The sequence below is a fragment of the Ochlerotatus camptorhynchus genome, unplaced genomic scaffold, assembly GCF_037179485.1.
Source record: "Ochlerotatus camptorhynchus isolate MF236.1 unplaced genomic scaffold, CSIRO-AGI_Acam_v1.1 ptg000658l, whole genome shotgun sequence".
Classification (NCBI taxonomy): Eukaryota; Metazoa; Arthropoda; class Insecta; order Diptera; family Culicidae; genus Ochlerotatus; species Ochlerotatus camptorhynchus.
The window spans coordinates 196,448-217,654 of record NW_027041137.1 but is presented as its reverse complement, the minus strand read 5'-3'; the positions used below and the strand labels follow the sequence as shown (position 1 = coordinate 217,654).

The window sequence follows — 21,207 nt, the reverse complement described above, 5'->3', positions numbered from 1 at the left end:
TCGTCGCACAAATCATAGAAAATACCCGCTCTATTGTCATCGTATGATTCGCCCCAACCAGTACCGTGTGAGTTCATATCGCCCAGTATTAGAACTGGAGATGGAAGGATATTAACTGAACTCCAAAGCTGACGGCGGTTTATGGAAGTCCTTGGAGGGACATATACAGAAGCTATGCAAAGATCTTTGTTCTTCACATTTATTTGGCAAGCGACAATTTCAATGCCTGAAATTATTGGGATTGAGATTTTATAGAAGGGGTAGCACTTTTTGATCCCCAAAAGTACGCCACCATATGAATCATCTCGGTCCAGGCGGATAATGTTAAAATCGTGGAAGTTTAGTTCATCTTCAGAAGAAAGCCAAGTTTCACAGAGTGCAAATATATCACAATCAGAATTGTGAATCAAATACTTGAACGAGTCTAATTTAGGTATTAAACTACGACAGTTCCATTGTAATAAAGTGATCATATCTTGATCCTCACTCGACGAATTATCCATCGAAATATATGAATTCACCAATGAGGGGCCATGATGCAGTCAATTGCTTGAAGTAGTTTCCGACTATAGGAACAAGCAGGTCAATAAGCCCTCGAAGTGGCGATTCGTCGGGAAAGCCGAGGGCATTCAAAATATTATCCACAATGTCCTTAAATTTAATCTTTCCTCGCTTGGACGGGAGAGTTTTCTTTGAATTGCGAGTAGACGTGGTGTTTATTTTTGGTAACCTCTTACGATTACCTTTATTAGGTAGCGGCGGGGTGGAAAAGCTGCAGCAAGGATCAGCTGGAGCAGCAATTACCGATTTGTTCGGCTTTTTCAATGAATCCCCGCTACCTTCAGATTTTTGCATGCTTTTGAGAGTGGTTTTATTTTTTTTCCGGCACACTCCCGGGGAGCTAGTCGGCTTCCTTTTACCGGGGGCGTGTACCTCCGGAGACTCACTCTCATCTGCTATGTCAGAGTCCAGTTCATCGGAAGACAAAATCTCAAAAGTGTTTTCATTTTGAGCGGCTGATGCCAACGAAGCAGAGGTTCCATTTTGCAACTTAACCATTTCTGCAAACGTCAGCTTGGAGCGTTCTTTTATTGAACGCTTCACATTGTTGGTACGCTTCTTGTACGCGGGGCAGTCCTGCAAAGCATGAAGAGGTTCTTTGCCACAGTAAGCACATTTAGTTGCTTCCTGTTGGCAAGCACCCTCCATGTGGTCTTGGCTACATTTGCCACAACGGGGCTTGTTGTCACAAAAAGCAGCTGTGTGACTCAACTTTTTGCAGTTGGTACAATTATATACCCTTGGTACAAAAAGTCGCACCGGGAAAAAAACATTTTCAATTTCTAAGAACTTTGGGAGAACCGATCCAGCGAAAGACACCTGTAATGAGCCTGAAGGGGAATAAGTCTTTTGACCATCTACCGTGGTCGCTGAATACAATATCCTGCAACCCAGAACGTCCACGGTAGATGTAGCAGCATTTTGAAGGCGCCCCATACCTTCCATGACGTCATCACACGTCAGGCTCACTGCAGAGACCACGCCGTCTATCTCCACATCTCGAGATGGGATGTAGACGTAATACTCTTCATTGTAACCCTCGTCGTCAGCAATCTCATTTGCGACTTTATATGTGAGTGCAGTTATACGCAGTTTGTTCCGATTGACCTGATGAAATTCGGTCCCCGGGAAACGACGCGTCAACGTTCTTTTAATCCCTAAGAAGTTTAGGGCTTTCTCTTTCTGCCGAAAGTAGACAACCCAAGGCGAAGCAGAAGACGCCTGGTAATGACGCTTTCTTACTTTATCATTGGGAGGCTTGACGCCCCCCTGAGCTTCATCCATACGAAATTGAAAACTTTCGTTAAGAAGTAATTAATTTTTTATTAAAGAACCACACTATATGGAACGATTCCACTGGGGGAGAGACAGACGATTCACAAGCAAACAGTCAGAGGAATGGGTATACAAAAAACAGATACGTGCTATTATTTGCCCTTACCGTTCCTACTGCTTATACTGTTGCTGCTTTGCCACAATAGATGCCGGTCGTATACACCGTCCGTGCGGTGGCTCACTGCTTTCTGCTGGTTATTGTTTCCAGTCCGTGTGATTGCCACTGTTTAACCGTTCTTGCTGCTAACTACGGCTAATTTTGCGGCAAGAATTTCGATATCGTCGAAGCGGGTTAATGTTGAACAGACCGACCGTAGGCTTCGCCAGGATCGGCTGCTTCCTTCCGAAATGCGCGAGTCACCTAAGGCACAAAAACTACTTGCAAATAAAAAACTTTTCGCGGTGAAAAAATACTTTCAATGCAATGCCATGTGACGAGACAACAGACCCTGATGTTGCTCATTCGCTAGCAGAACGTGGAATGTTGTTGGTGAATTCTTTGCCGTTAATGTTCACGAAAAGTTCACTATTTTGCTATACAGAAATTCAAAACAAAAATTTTATCTGCGGATTTGAACAGTTTTTGACCTGTTTCATACTACCGGAAGGTGTATGCTGGTCACAAATGCCGTGCCAAACTGATTTCCTACTCAATTAATCAATCTTTGATGTGAAATTCGCTAATAAACACGAGGCGCATTTCGTATAGCAAACATGCCATAACAAAATGGGCATGGTTCATTTAGGTAAACAAACTAACACTTCTTCCGACTGTTACACCTATGTATTAGCCGTCTCGCTCGGGTAGTATGCTATTAGCAATAACCTTGCAATGCTAAGGAAATGAAGAAGTAAAATATCATTAGTTCCGTGACTAGAGCATCTACCAACAACCAGACGATTAGAAAATTTTCTACATGTATGATTTCGAAAGCCCAAACAATGCGTATCGTCAATCCTGCAATTAACTTCGGTTCTATATTCCGCAGATGAATCCGGTAAACCACACCATGGTCCCGGTACGGGTGCCGTGAGCACTGCAGCCAGTGGCATCAGCGGAGGCGGCGGAATCGATGGAAGCAGCGCTGGCGGTGGTTCCAACTCAAATAGCAACATCCTCAATAGTCATTCCAGTGGCAACGTGGCAATTGCCTTCGCCAACAAAAACAATAGCGTGCAGAACTTTACGTCACCGATTCCTCCACCGTTGAGTCAGCACGTGATGATAACCGGCGAGAACAAGTGGGGCATTCCGCAGACTAAGATCACTTCTGGAGGAGTGACGGTGACGACATCGCCGACCCGAGTGCAGCGACCGTACTCACAAGGTCCCAACACTCTGATGGGATCAGCGGGAGCCCTTGGGAAAAACTCGTTGGGTGGGCTGAACCAGTCGACCGGTTCGATTGGGATGGTCCAAGTGCATCACGCTTCTCCGGCCTCGCCGACCATGTTCAACAATCATTCCCAGCAGACATCACCGCAGCTGACGACACTGTCGCTCAATTCAAACGAAGATGGTAGCAATCAGGTGAGCGTATCCGGCCCGGCAACAGTTACATCGCGGCGGAACGATAACCGTAGTGTAACTTTGTTGAATGCTAGCAGTACGGTTAATCAGAGAATGAGTGTGTTCGAGCCGTATCCCATGCGGGATACGATTCAACATTTCTGCGAGAAGCATCTGGATAAGATTAAAGCTTTTACCGAGAGCGTTGCCCAGAGATTACCTCCGCCGGCCAAGTGTATTATCGAGGAGCGGCGAGCCAAGAAAATGGCCAAGTTGCACTTTGCATGTCAGGTTAGAGGCCCGCATTGTCTATATTCGAGAACTATGTTTACCATGAGAACACGAAATCCAAGGACGTGGATCCATTTGATGTTTCTGGACCTGCAAGCACGAGCCCCACAGAATGCGCTCAGTAGTTGGGACCCGAGTGTGAGTCGACTGAAGCATTGCTGGGATACGTTGAAATGTGAGAACAAGACCTTTATAACGCTAGTCACCAGTGCATTTCCCAATGTCAAGGAACAGGAAGCACTAATCAACGAGTTGCGAAATGCTGGTTTCTTTGATGTTTTTGAACTTGGAGCGGCCAGCACGCCAGAGGGTGCCAGCAGCGAGGATTTGCAGTTCCAGGTGAGTTGATTTGGAAACTTTGAGTGCTTACAGACATTGTTTTATGGATTTCGCTTTCAGTGGGGCTGCTTCTTGTGCAATCATCCGGAGAAGGCAATGGACTTCCTACATGGTAATACGCAACCGGTAATAGAAGGGCAACTCAAAGAGAAGAAAGGGAAATGGCGACTGTTCCGTCGGTGGCGCACCCGATACTTCACGCTCTCAGGTGCACATCTATCGTGCAAAGGATCGGTGAGTTGTGTTGATCATCCCTGTATGTCTGTCCAATGCTGATTCCTATGATTTTTAGACTGGTGGCGAAAGTATCGACGTCAACCAGATCCGCTCGGTCAAAGTGTCTCGTGGAGCGCGAAACATTCCCAAGGCGTTTGAAATTTTCACCGGCGATCAAACGTTGATTCTGAAACCCAAGGACGGGAACAAGGCTGAGGAATGGGTTCAATGTCTGAGCATTGTGCTGGCACACTCACAGGTAAGTGTCCCTTTCGCACAGCATTGAGCTTCATTTGTCCTATTTCTTTACCGTGCATTTGTATGACCATCTCATTTCGTGTTACACCATTCAGGCACGCGATAGTCCAACGACTCGTACCAATAGCCTTCCCGCTCGCAGCCTCGGCAACAGTCGAACCGTATTTTAAGATACAAATCACACACACATACACTCACTCACATGCATAACACGTACCTAGATGTACTTAAGCACACACTCGGAGATCATGAAAAGACTTGAGATGAAAAGTAATATGAGAGAAATATCATGTACTTAATGCCAACATTTCCTTCCATAATTTACCTTTAATGTTATACAGTATAGGAGAGTAGGGAAGCAACCGAGTTGCTAACTCAATTTAACGACAATCGTGAATTAGCTGTATTTTAACTAGCCAAGTAAGAAACAAAAGCAAGCCAAGCAACTGAATGTGTCAATTGAAAATTGATTTCAACAAACTGACGACTAAATTATTTGAGAGATGTCTTTCCAATCAAATCTTTTTATATTGTTATACCCTTTATTAAGGAACGAACATAGTTAACTCGAGGTCTATTTATTGCCAATTTGTCCTGAAAATGTGTACTTACCGAACAGAAAGATATTCGTTCTAAAACCTGCCGCGTGCCGCCCTACCGGTCTCTATTGACTAATGTTTAAGCAAAAACAAAATGCAAAACAAGACAGAGAATATAATATTCAATTGTTTGTTAAGTTTTCCGTTTTACATACCTACTCCGTCTACCTACTACTTAAGGCCGTTTCTATATACACAGAATCAAAACAGAGTCAACTTAAGCAGTTTGAGAACTGCTTACAGCAGATCCGATTATTTACTAGGCAATATTTATTGAAATGATTGATGAAGTAAATTAATCCTATTTGGTAGGTGTTTAAAATGTATAAAATGTGTGATGTTGCTTCTGCTGCTTTCGGAAAGAAATCCTTGAGGTCCCATATTTTTATACTGGTCTGTTTTAACTTTTGCTGTTCCACCTTGACCTGCTGTACAATGTAGTCGGTTCGTGACTGGTTGTTTCAATTTTCTTCAGCGTCCCACAATTCCTATATCTTGCTTTTTATTGGTCACCAAGAGTAATATTTGGATTTGAAATACTTCTTCTTTTTCTCCCTCTGGCTATTTCGATTTAACTGATACTAGCGAGAATGTTTAAATCGTTATCGCATTGGAACAATTCCTTACCTCTCAATAAATCATAAACTTTAAAATGCACTGACACTAAATCCAATCTAAGAAGTATACCGTAACAACGCTCACGATATGAAAGCATCATTATATAATTATTCTAAAATTTGATTCAAAGCAGAGCAGAACGCTCTTTAATCGATTCAGAAATAATTAAATAACTCATTCAAATTTCAAAATCATTTCCAGCTTACACATTCCATATCATTTTGTAGGTAGTATCGTGGCCAACTCAATCCAAAAAAAATACCAACCACCCACTTTAATCTAATTATCATCATAGGCTCTTACTACCCCACCCTGCGATAATATTTTTCCTAAAATTATATATAGGTTTAAAAGAAATCGTTCGGCAAAGTGACTCAATTATCGGAAAATAACAGTGAATGGTGCTTAGTAATACTCTACTTAATCATCAATATTCACAATTTGTTGCTTCATATCGATGGGAGCCCCATGCTGCTGCGGCAACTGCATGCACAATGTCGATACGATGAACTGCACTTGTCACGCGACGACGTACCGTCGATATGTTGCGCAACACTCTCACGCATCACAGGATGACGACGTACTGTCTCGTTGCACCAATGTGTCTCACCTTGCACTGCCGTGTTGCGTCGTACCGTCTCGCTGCACTTTCTTCTCAACGCAACGTCGTGTGACTGCACGGACGTTGGATTCTTCTCACGTCTGTAGTGGTGGTGAACGATTTCTCTCTCTCGATCACAGGTTGATGAAGTATGTGCCAGAGATGCACTTCGTCGAGTTCCAAGTCGGGACTTTTGGTGGAACCGTGTGACTGAAACGGACCCTGGCTTCAGCGTTCGTTAGCGTTAGCGTTAGGCCGACAACATAGTAGAAGCGATTCTATGCGATAGCAATTGGCAAAGCGAAATGAAGCGGCCAGCAAAGCAGCCTATGACATAGTGAAAGCGTTTTTGAAAACATTACAGTCGCGTGGGCAGTGCAAAATATTTGTTCATATTTGTTTCAATTCAGCATGGATTCATCCTATGAGGAATATTTCGCTTCCTCAAGCACGATTAATTTCGTAATGAACAACGAAAGAGCGTTTGCGGTTCACCCGATCAATTGAAATAGAAGGCAAGATGGGGAGTTCTTCAGATTGTACGAAGATCTTCGTAAATATCCTGAGAGGTTTCGGTCTTACACAAAACGAGAGCAATCAGTTTTTTTTCTGTCGCTTTGCTGAACGCTGCACACCTTTTTTGCATCGCTTTCTTTATGACAGGTTTGGGCGATTCCCATAGAACTCTCATAGAGGGAGCTTTCCACAAGCGCTTCGCTTATTTCCAACGCATCGAATAGCTTCGAATCGCTTCTACTATATACTGTTGACGGCCTTAGCGTTGTTATCACATACTTCGTAGATTGGATACTAGCGACACTCACGACTCTTTTGAAATTCTCAGTCAGACTACTTTTAGGAATAATGCTGGGGAGCAGGGATGGAAAATCATTTACGTTCATTCCGTGCATTCATTTACATTCATTTGTCTCTAACTTTTTTCATCAACAGAATTCCGTGAAATGGTGTAGAAAGCTTTTGAAGGCTTTGATATTAGCTACATCTTTTGTCAACAACTCAAATATGTATCTTTTATGCATGATAAACCAGAGCACCACCCACCATTGATTTTCAGTGAATGTAAACTGCATGTAAACTGCATTCATAGAAAAACAATAACATGTTCAGCCAGCTCTAGTTCGTCATGTATAAGAGATTCAGATTATATTTGTTGACAAAAGTTATAACTAATATTAAAAGCTACAAACGCTTCATTAATAATTTTACGGTATTCTGTTGATGAAAAAAGTTAGAGGACACTGAATGTAACTGAATGCACGAAATGTATCTAAATGATTTTCCTTCCCTGCTGGGGAGTAAACATTGATTCCAATCTAAATAAGAATCGCTTTCCCGGTCACGCCCATCTTTACCATAACTAGGGATAGGGAAGGAGATGTTGATGTAGGTAGTACTTGCTTAACGAGAGGTCACCGACTTAGCGACACCCTCATAAGTGCTACGGAGTTGGAAGGTTGGGTAGGGTCGGTTAGGATACGCCTCAAGTTGGCAATGCAACCAAAAGTATATATTGTTTATGTGTTGCTCATTTAATCTCTCGATCGAAAGAAAATATTTATTTTGTTTAGTGCTCATGCATTTTAAGAGTCATGATGGAGAGCTTGGGATTAAACCCATGATTTTCTGCTCAGTAAGCAAAAGCGATCCCTCCAGGGTCATCGAGCATCTCCGAATCATAACGTTTCGCAACTAAATCTACGCGACTACGTTTTGGTATGTAAAGAACGACTGAATCTTATCTTTATCTTTCTTTATTAAAAAACAACAGAAATACGCGATAATGCAAATAGTATCCGAGGTGTACTGATGAGGAGACATGGAATCAATTTCCCATTTATCATACACTAATAGGCAAGAGGTTTAACGGATGAAGGCCTTCTATAGATTTCACGTTGCAATTGCCTTGCCAATTTAACCGAACGCGAGAAACACACTGAAAGTGCAAAAGAAGGCTACCGTTAAAGCTGAGCTTCTAGGCTGTACTTCTCACCTATTGTGTGACTTCGCCTCACTTCGAAATTCGGTTGCCCAATGCTTGCCTGTTGGGAATGGCTTGTGAGTGCCTACCCTTTCCACTGAATCTATCGTTGGAACCAGATTTGATAATATAAGAGTTACGCAGAGTTACCGTCTACCGTACTCTGCTCGATAGGATCGAGCATAGTAGATTGATTGACGCTGTTGCGTAAAAAAAGGTTTTCCCATAGTAATTTCCATACCAACTTCAATGGTTTGTGCCAAGTCAGTTTTTTACTAAACGAGTTAAAAAATTAGAAGGCTTATCAGGATTCAATTTGGAACCGTTTGAGCATTGTTGAGTGAAAATTTCAAATTTTGCATCATTCTAGTGTATATGTTGCGGAATGCTGATGATGCCTTCTTAAGCTGTGAACCATTTGCTGAGATAAATTTGACTCGTGGATAAAAGCGACATTTCGAAAAATATTTTCTATGTTCCAAAATCCCCGTGCTGTCGATCGACCGGTTTTCGAGCCACGGTTGTCAAAATTTAACTTCTTGTCTGTCAGAAACAACCATGCTCAGATAGCAGGGTTAATCGATAACTTTCCGTCTGTCAAATTATAACCAAAAGTTAATAAAAAAAATAATCGCCAAATGGTTCAGAGCCTTAGAGGATTCAATTAATAATGGTTCGATAACCAAAGTAAAAGGTGGTTTACCTATTCAGACGCCTATATCAGGGTGGCCAGTGAATCGAAAAAATAGGGAATACTGGGAAATATTCGGGAATTTGTAAAGTAACCGGGAAAAATCCGGCAATTTGACGAGAGAACCGGGAAAAACAAATTAACCATACCATAGTAACAAAATTTAACAGCAGAATAAACTATTAAGGCAGAGTGATGCTTTACCAAATGAATGTCTTGCTCTATTGTTTTTTGAATTTAATCACTCAGCAATATTTCAAATTGATTGTTGTCGTTTCAATTCCGGATGTAAAGTGCAAGGGCATTAAAAGAAAATATTGACGATGCAGGACTTTGGAAATAAATATTTGTAATAAACGGGGTTTCAATTTTTCGGTATTCAAAATTCTCATGATTTGAATTCCAGAATTAACTTGGAATTCTGCTCTGAATTATCATGGAATTCTTCTGAAACTAACCAGAAAACACTACGCGTAACAATTACCGCTGAATTCTTTGTGGAATTTCTTTGAAACCTATTCTAAGAATTTGAATCCTTCTTTGAATTTCCTTAAACCTATTCGGAGACTTTGATCCTTTTAGAATTTTAAATTTCAAAATTTTCTTTTACCTCTATTCAAAGCAGCAGAAATCTTTCGAAATGTTATTTAGAAACCCCTTGGAGTATTTAAAAAAAAAAAACTTTCTAATTATCAGCCATTATTTTGCAATTAATTGCTCTGTGGTGAATCTTTCGCACTACACACTAAGATTATTTTACCGAAATCTGTGAAATTTTACCGAAATCTCAACAGTAACAGATCGGTCATTTTTCACAGATTTTCTGTGATTTCTCACAGATATTCGTTGAAAAATTACAGGAAAACTGTGAAAAATCACTGAACTGTTGACCGAACGTTCAGTTGTTGAGATTTCGGTAAAATTTCACAGATTTCGGTAAAATAATCTTAGTGTTTAGGGTTGAAGTTATCCCCAGAACACTCTTAGAACTCTGTTTCTTGTTGAATTCTCATCATAATTCTCTTGGAATTCTTCTTAAAATTCATCTGTCATTTTCCTCACAATCCCCATACAATTCTTCTCAGAATCACGTAGGAATTTTCCATTATTTTTTTTCACAACTCTTTTTGAAATCTTTTAAAATTACCTAAGAATTTAATTTAGATCTTGCACTCGTCTGCACAGAAATCCCTTTAAATTCATGTCAGAATAATTCTGGAATGCTGCTCAGAGCTTCTCCTTCAAAAATTATGAGAGAATCCTCCTCAATATTTGTTTGAAATCTATACTTTGAATACTTTTAAATTTTACTAAAAATTGGATAGATTGTTCTGTAATTTGTTATAACCCTTAAAATGCTTCCAAGTCTCAGAAAAGTTCTAGTTTCAGATTCTACAGAACTGTCAAAGTCCCAGAATCTTGGGAATCTTCTTAAATCACATTTTTACCCTTTCAGTAAGTTCCTTTCAGTAATATTCTTCAAGTATTGGTTTATTGGACGTGGGTATTACATTTCATGAACCATGTTTAGTTTCAGTTAGGTTGGATTGTTTTCTGGCCAATAGTAATTGTGTCGTGTATTACAGCGTGCTTTCTTCGGAACGATACAGAATTGCATTTATTAACATTTAGTCCTAACAAATTTTTCTTACATCATCCCTGCGCTTTGGTCAGATAGCGTATAGGGCGTCGTTGTGCCAATTTGGTCGTGGCACATTTCGAGTATGAGAGAGTTATTGCAGTTTGCTAAAAAGTGCCTGAGTAAAATGCAAGTACTTTCGATGATTACCCGTAGTTGTTACAGTGAAGATATACTCCCATATTCTCGTTTATGCCTGGACGTGTTCGCCATACAGAAACATTTTTATTTGATTTTGTGTGGTGGATGGGCTTCGGGCGTGGACGGGCATATGGGTGGTAATATTAAGTTTACGTTTGGATAACGTTGAAAAATTGAGAAATGTATCGCTTCAGTTTGAGAAGCATTTCGCTTCGCAACCGACGAACCATTCTGACGGCCCACATTACCGTGCAGGCACCGTGTGTTGGCAGGGTCCAATATTGGACAGGTTGATGTTTATAAAGTACCATCAGTTAAAACTGTATTTTTGAGCTTCATCTCTATATATTCTTAGGTGTTTCTTAGCAGATTATCATGTTCGTGTACGCTGATTCAAATAGTATTAACATTGAGCTGTCCATAGTTGGGCGTTGTTGAACTTGTGGTACTTGCACAACATTTCATTTGAGTACCAAAGTAACCATATAATCACAAAATACCTTTAAATGTAGGTTCAAAGTGAGACAATGTCACTGAGATATGGTTAGTTGGGTACTCAGATGAATCTATTACTTTAAAAAACTAATCCTGGTTATATCTCTTTTTCGTTTGCATGTAACACTGTTTGATTTTACTAACCGTTGATGGACCTGGTCTACGATTCAAGGTTGGATTCTGTGATGATGAGTATCACATAAAAGGTAAAATACGTAGCATCATCTTTATCGATATGTAAGTATTATTGACAATAATAATAACTACACCCAACCGGTGGATGTAAGATTCGCTTACAATTATGTGGGATTCATCATCAGAGGATGTAAGTGGAGACCGCATGAACCAAGGATGCGATATACCTAGCTGCGGTCCGATGTAAGAAAATTGGAGACCGAAAAATGTGGAGTGTATTAGTGAGTGAAATTAATTATGTCGAAAAAAATAGAAAAAAGGTTGCCGCCTGGACTCGAACCACGAACGTTGCGACTATCAGACCTGTGCTTTCTCCACTGCTCTCTCCATGCTTCTGATTATAGGCAGCCTAAAAGCAAACATGAAGCGCTCATTTTCTCGCATGCTCGACTTCGTATGCTTTTTCTGCTGGAGAGATTTGAGATAAGTGTGTGCGTCGTTCTACAATATTCTACAATGTGCGTCGTTCTACAAGCTTACTGGTATAGTCGAAAGCGTAGATGCAACACGAAATAAAAAAGACAAAAAACCATTACATCGCCTGCATGGTCAATTTCTAACATTCGTTGCGATGTTCATGAACAGAGGATGATAGGAAACGGAACTAACATTCATTGTAATAGATTTTTGGTTTGCGTGTACATGTAGACTAATATTATCTTCTTTCGGTTTGCGCACAATACATAAATACAATAAATGGGTTAATAAATATGTTTTTTTTTTTTTTTTTTTTTATAATTACTTTATTTGTACAGGCTCAATCGAATAAACTTTACAGAGCCAATTTTTCCTTTGCGTTATACATTATTACTGTCTTAAATTTAAAGTTAAAGGAACTGGACCGAGTACTCGCGGTTGTCTCGAGGTTAGTGGAGATTTACAATTTTTTGGATGGGAAAAGGGAAGAAGGAGGTTTGAAATGTGGTTTACGATACAACTATTTAATTAATCCTAAAGCACGAAATTATTTCAATTCATCTTGAAAACAAACATTGAAAAAAAAACCCCACACGTACAAAATACAAACTAAACACAAGGTTAATCAAACTTACAATCTAAGGTTAATATCCTTAAAGTAAACATATATGAGTTTCATAAACTCCAGATCGCGTCTAGCCAAAATATCCCGAACTGGAACATTAGGTTGTCTACCTCGAGCCCGAAGGGAATCATAAAAATGTAATCTGACTTCACGATACTCCGCACAAGACCAAAGGATGTGATCAGCGTCCTGGTAACCTTGTCCACATTCACAGAGATTGCTGTCTCCCAACCCCACACGGAACAAGTGAGCGTTTAGACAATAGTGATTGGACATGAGACGAGACATCACGCGTATGAAGTCTCGACTCAAGTCCAACCCTTTGAACCATGCAAACTTCGACACCTTAGGGATAATTGAATGTAGCCATCGTCCCAAGCTCCCTTCACTCCATTGATGTTGCCAGCTAACGAGCGACTGCTGACGATAAATAGAGAAAAATTCACTATAGGCGATCTGTCGATCATAAATGTCGCCTTCCATAGCGCCCACCTTCGCAAGTGAATCCGCCTTCTCATTGCCCAAAATTGAGCAATGCGAAGGGACCCACGCGAAGGTGATGATGAAAGAGCGCACGGATAAAGTACTAAGCAGTTCTCGTATTTTCAAGAGAAAATACGAGAAGTGCTTTACCGGACTAATGGAACGGATAGCCTCGACAGAACTGAGACTATCCGTAAAAATAAAGTAGTGGGCTGGAAGAAGTGAAGCAATAGTTTCCAAAGTGTAGTGAATTGCTGCCAGTTCAGCCACATACACAGAACAAGGAGCTTCAAGTTTTCGAGAGGCGCTATGAAATTCATTAAATACACCAAAACCAGCAGACTCCTCTATTAGAGATCCATCTGTGAAAAACGTTCTTGCAGAATCAACATGGCCAAACTTTGCAGAGTATAATGACGGAGCAATCATAGGACGATGATGCTCTGGAATTCCGCGGATTTCCTGCGTCATAGATAAATCGAAATTCACTGAATTGCCGAAATCAGAGAAGACTACACGATTGGGAATTTTACTTGAAGGGCTGACATCCTGTGTTAAATATGGGTAGTACAAAGTCATAAAACATGTTTGAGGATTTAGCTCCAGAAGCTTCTCAAAGTTTTCGATCACCAGTGGGTTCATTACTTCGCAACGGGTGAGGAGCCTCAGAGATAACTCTGAAAAACGGACGGATAGTGGCAACATGCCCGCCAGCACTTCGAGACTCATAGGGGGCTGTTCATAAACTACGTAGACAGATTTTTGTGATTCATGACTCCCCCCTCCCCCTGCGTTGACAATTGTCCATACAAAAATTTTAAAATTTGTATGGGCCGTGGATAATTGTCAACCCCCCCCCCCCTAAACTGTCTACGTAGTTTATGAACAGCCCCTAGTATGAGTCGAGTGCATGCATCCTAACGCGATACGAAGACAACGATACTGGATCCGTTCCAGCTTGATGATGTGCGTTTTAGCTGCCGACTGGAAGCAAAAACTACCGTACTCTAAAACCGATAAAATCGTTGTCCGGTACAACGTCAGAAGATCTTGTGGATGGGCTCCCCACCACGTTCCGGTAATTGATCGAAGGAAATTGATCCTTAGTTGGCATTTTCGTCTCAGATACTCAATGTGGGATCTCCAGGTGCATTTGGAATCGAACCAGACCCCGAGATATTTAAAAGACATGGAATGAGTGATCGGTTTACCCAAAAGTTGAAGCTTCGGTTGTGCTGGGCTATGCTTCCTAGAAAAAACGACCAACTCAGTTTTCTCCGTGGAGAATTCGATACCTAGCTGAATAGCCCAAGTAGACAAATTGTCCAAGGTATCCTGTAAGGGTCCTTGCAGGTCAACCTCTTTTGGCCCTGTGATAGACACTACGCCGTCATCTGCAAGTTGTCTCAACGTGCAATTGTCACTAAGACACACATCAATTTCTCTAACGTAGAAATTGTACAAAAGGGGGCTTAAACATGAGCCTTGGGGGAGACCCATGTAGCTAAATCGAAAAGCTGTAGAGTTTCCATGAGAAAAGCTCATATGTTTTTCTGACAGCAAATTGTACAAAAAATTATTCATTAATGGAGACAATCCACAAGCGTGGAGTTTCTCTGAAAGAACTTCAACGGATACTGAATCAAAAGCCCCCTTGATATCCAAGAACACAGAAGCCATTTGCTCTTTCTTAGCAAAAGCTAACTGAATTTCCGAGGAAAGCAACGCGAGACAGTCGTTCGTTCCCTTACCCCTACGGAAACCAAATTGAGTATCTGAAAGAAGGTGGTTCGTCTCAACCCATTTGTCGAGGCGAAAAAGGATCATTTTCTCCATAAATTTCCGAATACACGACAGCATCGCGATGGGCCGATACGAATTGTGATCCGACGCGGGTTTATCAGGCTTTTTAATGGCTATCACCCTTACTCGTCTCCAATCGTCGGGAACAATATTGAGCTCCAAGAACTGATTGAACAAGTTCAACATGCGCCTCTTAGCGACGTCTGGGAGGTTTTTCAGCAAGTTGAACTTGATTCTATCAGATCCCGGGGCAGAATTGCCACACGAAAGGAGAGCGAGTGAAAGTTCGACCATTGAAAAAGGGTGACTGATTTCGTCTACCGAATTCGCGTATTCATAGACGTTTCGCGCGACAATCCGTCTACAAACTGCCGCCAGTAACCCCGTTTTTTGGCCTTGATGAGGCTCTTGAGTTCGCGTTCAAGAGATGTGTATGCGTCGAAATGCTCGCGTGTTCCGCGTTTCCGAAAAAGTTTAAACGCGTCGGACTTTTTACGCACTGGCAATCGAAATTTTGATCGGCAGATGATCACTACCGTGCGGATCCTGGATTACATGCCAAGTGCAATCCAACGATAGTGAATTAGAGCAAAAGGTGAGGTCTAATCTGCTACCATTCGAGGATGGACCAGCCAAACGTGTTACTTCTCCATTGTTAAGTATTGTCATGTTGAAGTTGTCGCAGAGATCATAAATCAAAGTAGAACGGTTATCATCGTACAGCTCCCCCCAGCCTGTACCGTGGGAGTTAAAATCTCCCATGATCAACCATGGAGCGGGAAGTACCGCACATATGTCGAAAAGTTGTTTGCGATTAACAGAGACTCTAGGAGCAATATATACAGAAGCAATACAAAGGCTCTTACCTTTTATGGTAGCCTGACATGCGACAACTTCAATACCGGGGAATTCGGGAAGATTCACTCTATAGAAGGAATGGCACTTTTTGATCCCCAAAAGTACCCCTCCTCCACGTGAATCCTCACGATCCAATCGAATAATGTTAAAATCAAAAAAAGGGAGATCAATTTCTGAAGAGAGCCATGTTTCACAGAGGGCAAATGCATCGCAATTATTGTTATGGACTAAATACTTGAATGAATCTAATTTCGGAATAAGACTTCGACAATTCCACTGTAGAACAGTGATCAAATCCCCGACCTCGTTTGGAAAATTATCCATCGAAGGAGATGATAGCTGCAAGAAGGGGCCATTTTGAAGTCAATTGCTTCAAGAAGAATTTCACAGTCGGAAGCAATGTGAGGACAATGCTTTTCAGAGGATCAGAAATGTTGAGGTATTTGAGAATACCGTCCACAATGTCATCAAATGAGAACAGCCCAGATGAAGAAGGGGTTTCTATTCTTAAATTGGGGCATCAGGGGTTTTGGATGTCCCCGGAAGAGGTGGAAAATCCTGGGTATAATCAGTTCTGCGGAATCCAGGAGGAGTAGAAGTCTCCTTTTTTCCACCACTCCTTGATTTGGGCAAGCTGATTTGGGGTTCTTGATCTGCAACTTTCCGCGAACGGATGCGTTTTCGTTTCCGGGCAGAACCTTCCGGAAAACTGAAAGAAACTCCCTCCTCAGCCAAGTCAGAGCCAGACTCGTCGTCTGACAAAAGAGCGAAGGGATTTGTTTCGTTGGTCGATGGCTTGGCTGTCTTAAGCATTTCTGCAAAAGACCGCCTGGAACGTTCCTTAAGGGAGCGTTTCATTTTGTCCCCGAGCTGTTTGTACGTAATAAATATGTTGGCTAATATTATTTTACCTTAACTTTCCTTTTTCTCTATTATTCACTATTATCTCTTTATTTTCATACAAACCAACAAGTGAGCAACACGGGAATCCAGCAAACGTATCAAATGATCCCCAATGAAAATTTTTGCTGGCCGCGTACGGGCAGCCGAAAAACAATATAAAAATAAAAATAATATACAACCGACAATATCACTGCAGGCAAGCGTGTGAAGCATGTGAATTAAATTCATCAGTACGTCACAGCAAAGGCACAGGGGCTTATGGCAGAAAAACCCCAACAAGGAAATCAAGCAAGCCAATAGGAATTTGGCCTGGGCCCAGGTCAAGCAACCGCTCAGAATGGAGGTTTCTCATGTTGGCCCTCTGCACCTCCGGAGGTTCCCAGGATACTTGAGTGAGTGAGCACGTGAAGAGGGACGTAACCCGCAGGAGCGGGAATGAAAGCGGACATAGCTCATGCAGCACAACAAGTCGGCGAATACTCTATCGCTCTTCTCTATTATTTTATTCTCTTACTATCCCCTACAAATCTGAAGCTAGTGGGACTGCCTACGGGAGCAACAGGCCTGCTGGTGGAAGAAAGTCGTTAAATTTCCGTAGGTTCACACCTAGTTAACTGCAGATGGGCGGGCGATAGTCGGCCAGGGTGTGAGCTGAGCAATAACAATAACAAATTTTTCTTACACCATGTTTAAAAAACGTCAATTTAATGTTGAAATATTTGAAGATCAGGTGCTTTAGATATCTCCATGAAAAGTTTCATGTCATCAGCATATATAGAAACATGAAGAAATTTCAAAATATGTTGTATATCGTTGACAAATAAAATAAACAGTAATGGTGGCACATTAAGCATGGTGGACAGATTTCCTTCAAATCTTACTTTTTGCGTCCGCCGTGATAAGTACGACTCCATCCATTTCAGTAGCCTAGAATTGAAGCCTAATTTGGAAAGCTTAACTGGTATAAAAACTGTCAAATGTTTTACTAAAATCAGTATATAGCGTTTCTACATAATTTCCTTTATTCATTGAGTTTAAAACAATAGGACACAAAATGTATCAAGTTGGTAGCTGTAGATCGTACTTTAACAAATCCGTGCTGTTTGCTAGTAATTACCGTCCTAATCTGTAAGAATACATTGTCATTAATGATTGATTCAAATAATTTAGGAATGCTTGATAATATAGCAACTCCACAGTAATTTTTAATATCAGACTTTTTACAACTTTTAAAACTTGGAATTAATAATGATTTCTTCCAAATCTGAGGAAGTACACTCGACTCCAAGGATAAATTAAACAGCCAGAATCCATCGAAAGTGCCTTTAAAAAAATAGGTGGTAAACCGTATAATTTCCATGAGAGTTAAATTATCAACTGCGATGTTCTTCACTGGCTCGGGGAGATACGAAAAATATTGAAAATCTCGCTCATTCTCATGGTGAATTGTATAAACGTTCTGAAAGAAGTCAGCAAATAAGTTACTAATCTGACTAGGAGTATTGCCCAACCTACAGTTTAATTGCATTTTTGAGAGAAAGCTCTTGGATTTTTGCCTATCTGGTGGGCGTTGGCCAAATTTGGATTTTTCAGATATAATCCTAAATAGGACCTAGATTATTTAATACTCTAGTAACCTCAAGTCCGTGCTCTGTCACAATGTTTCATTGTGATTAATCAACACTCAGAGGGGTAAATTTGAAAGAAAGGGTGCTTGGAGTGTAGAGCGCACTGCCCACTGGACGATTCTGAAGCCTGGCCAAGTGAGTGGGGTATGGGTTTATTTGATTGAACGTCATTTCCAATGTATATATTGATACATTCAAACCATTGGCATTTGAGGTAAGACAGAGATAGGATGCAGAGGGCCCGCTTAGGAGGAGCGTAACCCATGTTATGGTTTCCATTTATTAAATAGTTCAGATAGGCTAGAATTGACAGGGTTATAGTGAGAGAATGTACCATATTGGAAAAGCATAATTTTCATAGGGTTCAGAGCGGCTGAGCTGTTCGTTTGTAGTTTGACCTTCCTTCAAAACCAATTTGGCACTAGAAAATGTTTAAACTTGTTCTGCATTATTCACATGTTGCAATTATTGAAAAGAGCTCGATATAAGATAGTCACAGAAAACAGACGTTGAGGCTCCAAAATTTCTTTAAAAACTTGTGTAATGATTCCTATTCGACTTCCCCACTTAAAAACCCTCTTTGACAACATGATGGCGCTGGCGTTGCATAACTTACACTAGACACTAAGTGCTGGTAAGCAGGTAATTTATCGGTACTAGCGCCAAATTGGTCGAAAGTGATAAATTTATAGAGGAAATCAGGAGATGCTAGCGCTACGTAACGGCAACGTTTCCACTTAACTTTACACAAGTTTCTGACCGAACTTGGACATCTGGTCTCTGTGAGATAGCCTAATACAATTAAATAGAAATGCCAAAATCTTACCGAGTAGTTTAGCTGTTCTGATTTCGGTTCAGTTTGTTGAGGTCGGGTATAGTTTCTGAGTATGGATGCCCATTTTGAAATTGCTAGGGAACTTTCTTTTGCGATCGTCTTTACTTCATACAATTCTCATTATTCATACTATACTAATCATGTTCTGTCTTAGAAAATGTTATATGTTTAAGCCCCGTTCTAGATTTGTTTGTTATTCATATCTTATGCATTGCAGCTCGTGAGAGGTTACCAAATATGGGTTCTTTTTCTCATCCGCAATAGTTTGGGGGAGGGGGCGATCTGAGAGCTGAATAGAGGCAAATAAAATAGGGAACACAACACCATGACCCAAACGACTAACCAACGCATGCAACTCACACTTAACTTGTTCTATTTCTTTCTTCCAATCATGTACCAATATTATCTACCTGAGAACAAATGGGAACACGGCCAGATTTTCAATAGGAAGAAGGAAAAAAGCGAGAAAACGTAAGAGAGAAGCAGTCAGAAAGGATTAGGTCATTTGCAAACAGCCAATTTATACTGGACGGAACTGGTAAGTAGGATAAGAATTGTAAAAGGTGTGTGCTTGCATGATTTACCTATTTTAGAATTACCTATAAGCCACATGAGAACCTCATTTCCTTCAATTACTACTCCATTGCAGCACACACCTAATAATGATCACTAACATTCATATAGTTTCAGCATTATCGACATTTATAATCAAAAGGTGAGTTGCAAAGTATAATTACCATGCATAGATATAAGTTAATGTACCAGAACCTGGACGGACACGAGCCTACCCAGGGGAGGACCCGGATTCGACCACCCATGTGTGTCTAGAGTATCGCACGAGCTGACGAGTGCAACGGGAAGGACAGTAGGTGTATAGACTAGGGGGTTAGTCCCTAGATAAGCCAACTTAGCGGTTGGCACAGCCTATACACTGAACAATTACAATTACAATTACAAAGCTCTTGGATTTTTGCCTATCTTTAACATAGTTAAAAAAAGGATTTTGGGTCTGACTTAATGTTAGTTTCAATCTTTCTATTGTGCTTTTCATATGCATTTTCAATTTCTAAATTAAGTTGGTCACAAATGGTAAGATTTTCATCATTTTCGTTTCTCTTGTACGCTTTATGAGCTTTCAATTTCTGATATTTATTATCTGTCTATTGTACCATATTGGTGCTTTTGCATTGGCACTGTCTGTTCTAGAATAGAATAAATAATCTGATAGAATACATGCACAGGCACTAGGTAGCGAACTTCTCAAGAGCTTTGTTTCTTTCACAATGATTGTTCTTTTTACCATTTCGGACTAACTATTATTCTTAGGTTGAGTGTGCGCAAGAGTAAGATAGATCTATTTTCATCGCTCTATATCCATCGATCCATCGGATAACGCCTATGAGAGGAAGTTGAGATCTTGCGTTGGAAAGTTAATTGCGTTTATTCGGCACTCCAAGAAATAGTTGCTCCATTTTTGTCGGCATAATCTCAAGTCTGAAACAAGGAATATTATCCATTATCCAACTGTGTTGAAGCACACCATCGGCACCGGGCTCTACCACAATTTGAATGTGGAAAGCTACGACAACAAATGCCCCCCAGCGCGGTGATAGCGATACGATCTGCAGTAGTAGATCTTCCACTGTTCCTTATTTAGAATTTGTATATGTATATGCCATTCCATGTTTACATTAGGTATAGTTTGTTTTATAATTGAAATTAATTGTACTGTGTTAGCTTTTAAGGAAGACATTAAATTTTAATGTATGTATAGTTAAGAGTTCGTACTACCTTCGAGAAAGCAGGTTGCCTCTCGGAGGTAATAAAAATAGTAAAAATTTAAGTGAAGACAGGTGTTTTTATTCGTGCTCCGAAACGGATATTGAAGTTTGCCGATCTTCCTCAACAACGTAAGGAAATACATCCTGGTCAAAACAATTCCTTATTCGCTTCAGCAAACGTGAATAAGAGGAATGATAAGGTTCAGTAATAAATAAAACTTAGTATCTAAATTCAGTAGGTTGTGGAACAGGGTCGATAGGTATAGCAAATCATCCATCATCACTTTATTTATTTTCCCTCCTTATAAATATTACCACTGTAACCTTGGCTATCCCATATATTGAATATCTTTCCTTATTATCCGGCATTTTTAAGTAGAATTCAT

General features: G+C 40.6%; 1 protein-coding gene across 2 annotated transcripts in view; it reads left to right on the top strand.

The window, feature by feature from the left end:
- Positions 1 to 5,228, top strand: part of melt (melted) — a 44,542-nt gene extending 39,314 nt beyond the window's left edge. For both annotated transcript variants that reach the window (XM_065237905.1, XM_065237904.1), the window contains 4 exons: positions 2,886 to 4,036; positions 4,097 to 4,270; positions 4,329 to 4,511; positions 4,606 to 5,228. In XM_065237905.1, the coding sequence (XP_065093977.1) occupies positions 2,886 to 4,036; positions 4,097 to 4,270; positions 4,329 to 4,511; positions 4,606 to 4,680 (1,583 nt within the window). In that variant the 3' untranslated portion in view covers positions 4,681 to 5,228. The remainder of the gene's footprint in view (positions 1 to 2,885; positions 4,037 to 4,096; positions 4,271 to 4,328; positions 4,512 to 4,605) is intronic.
- Positions 5,229 to 21,207: the final 15,979 nt, after the last annotated feature.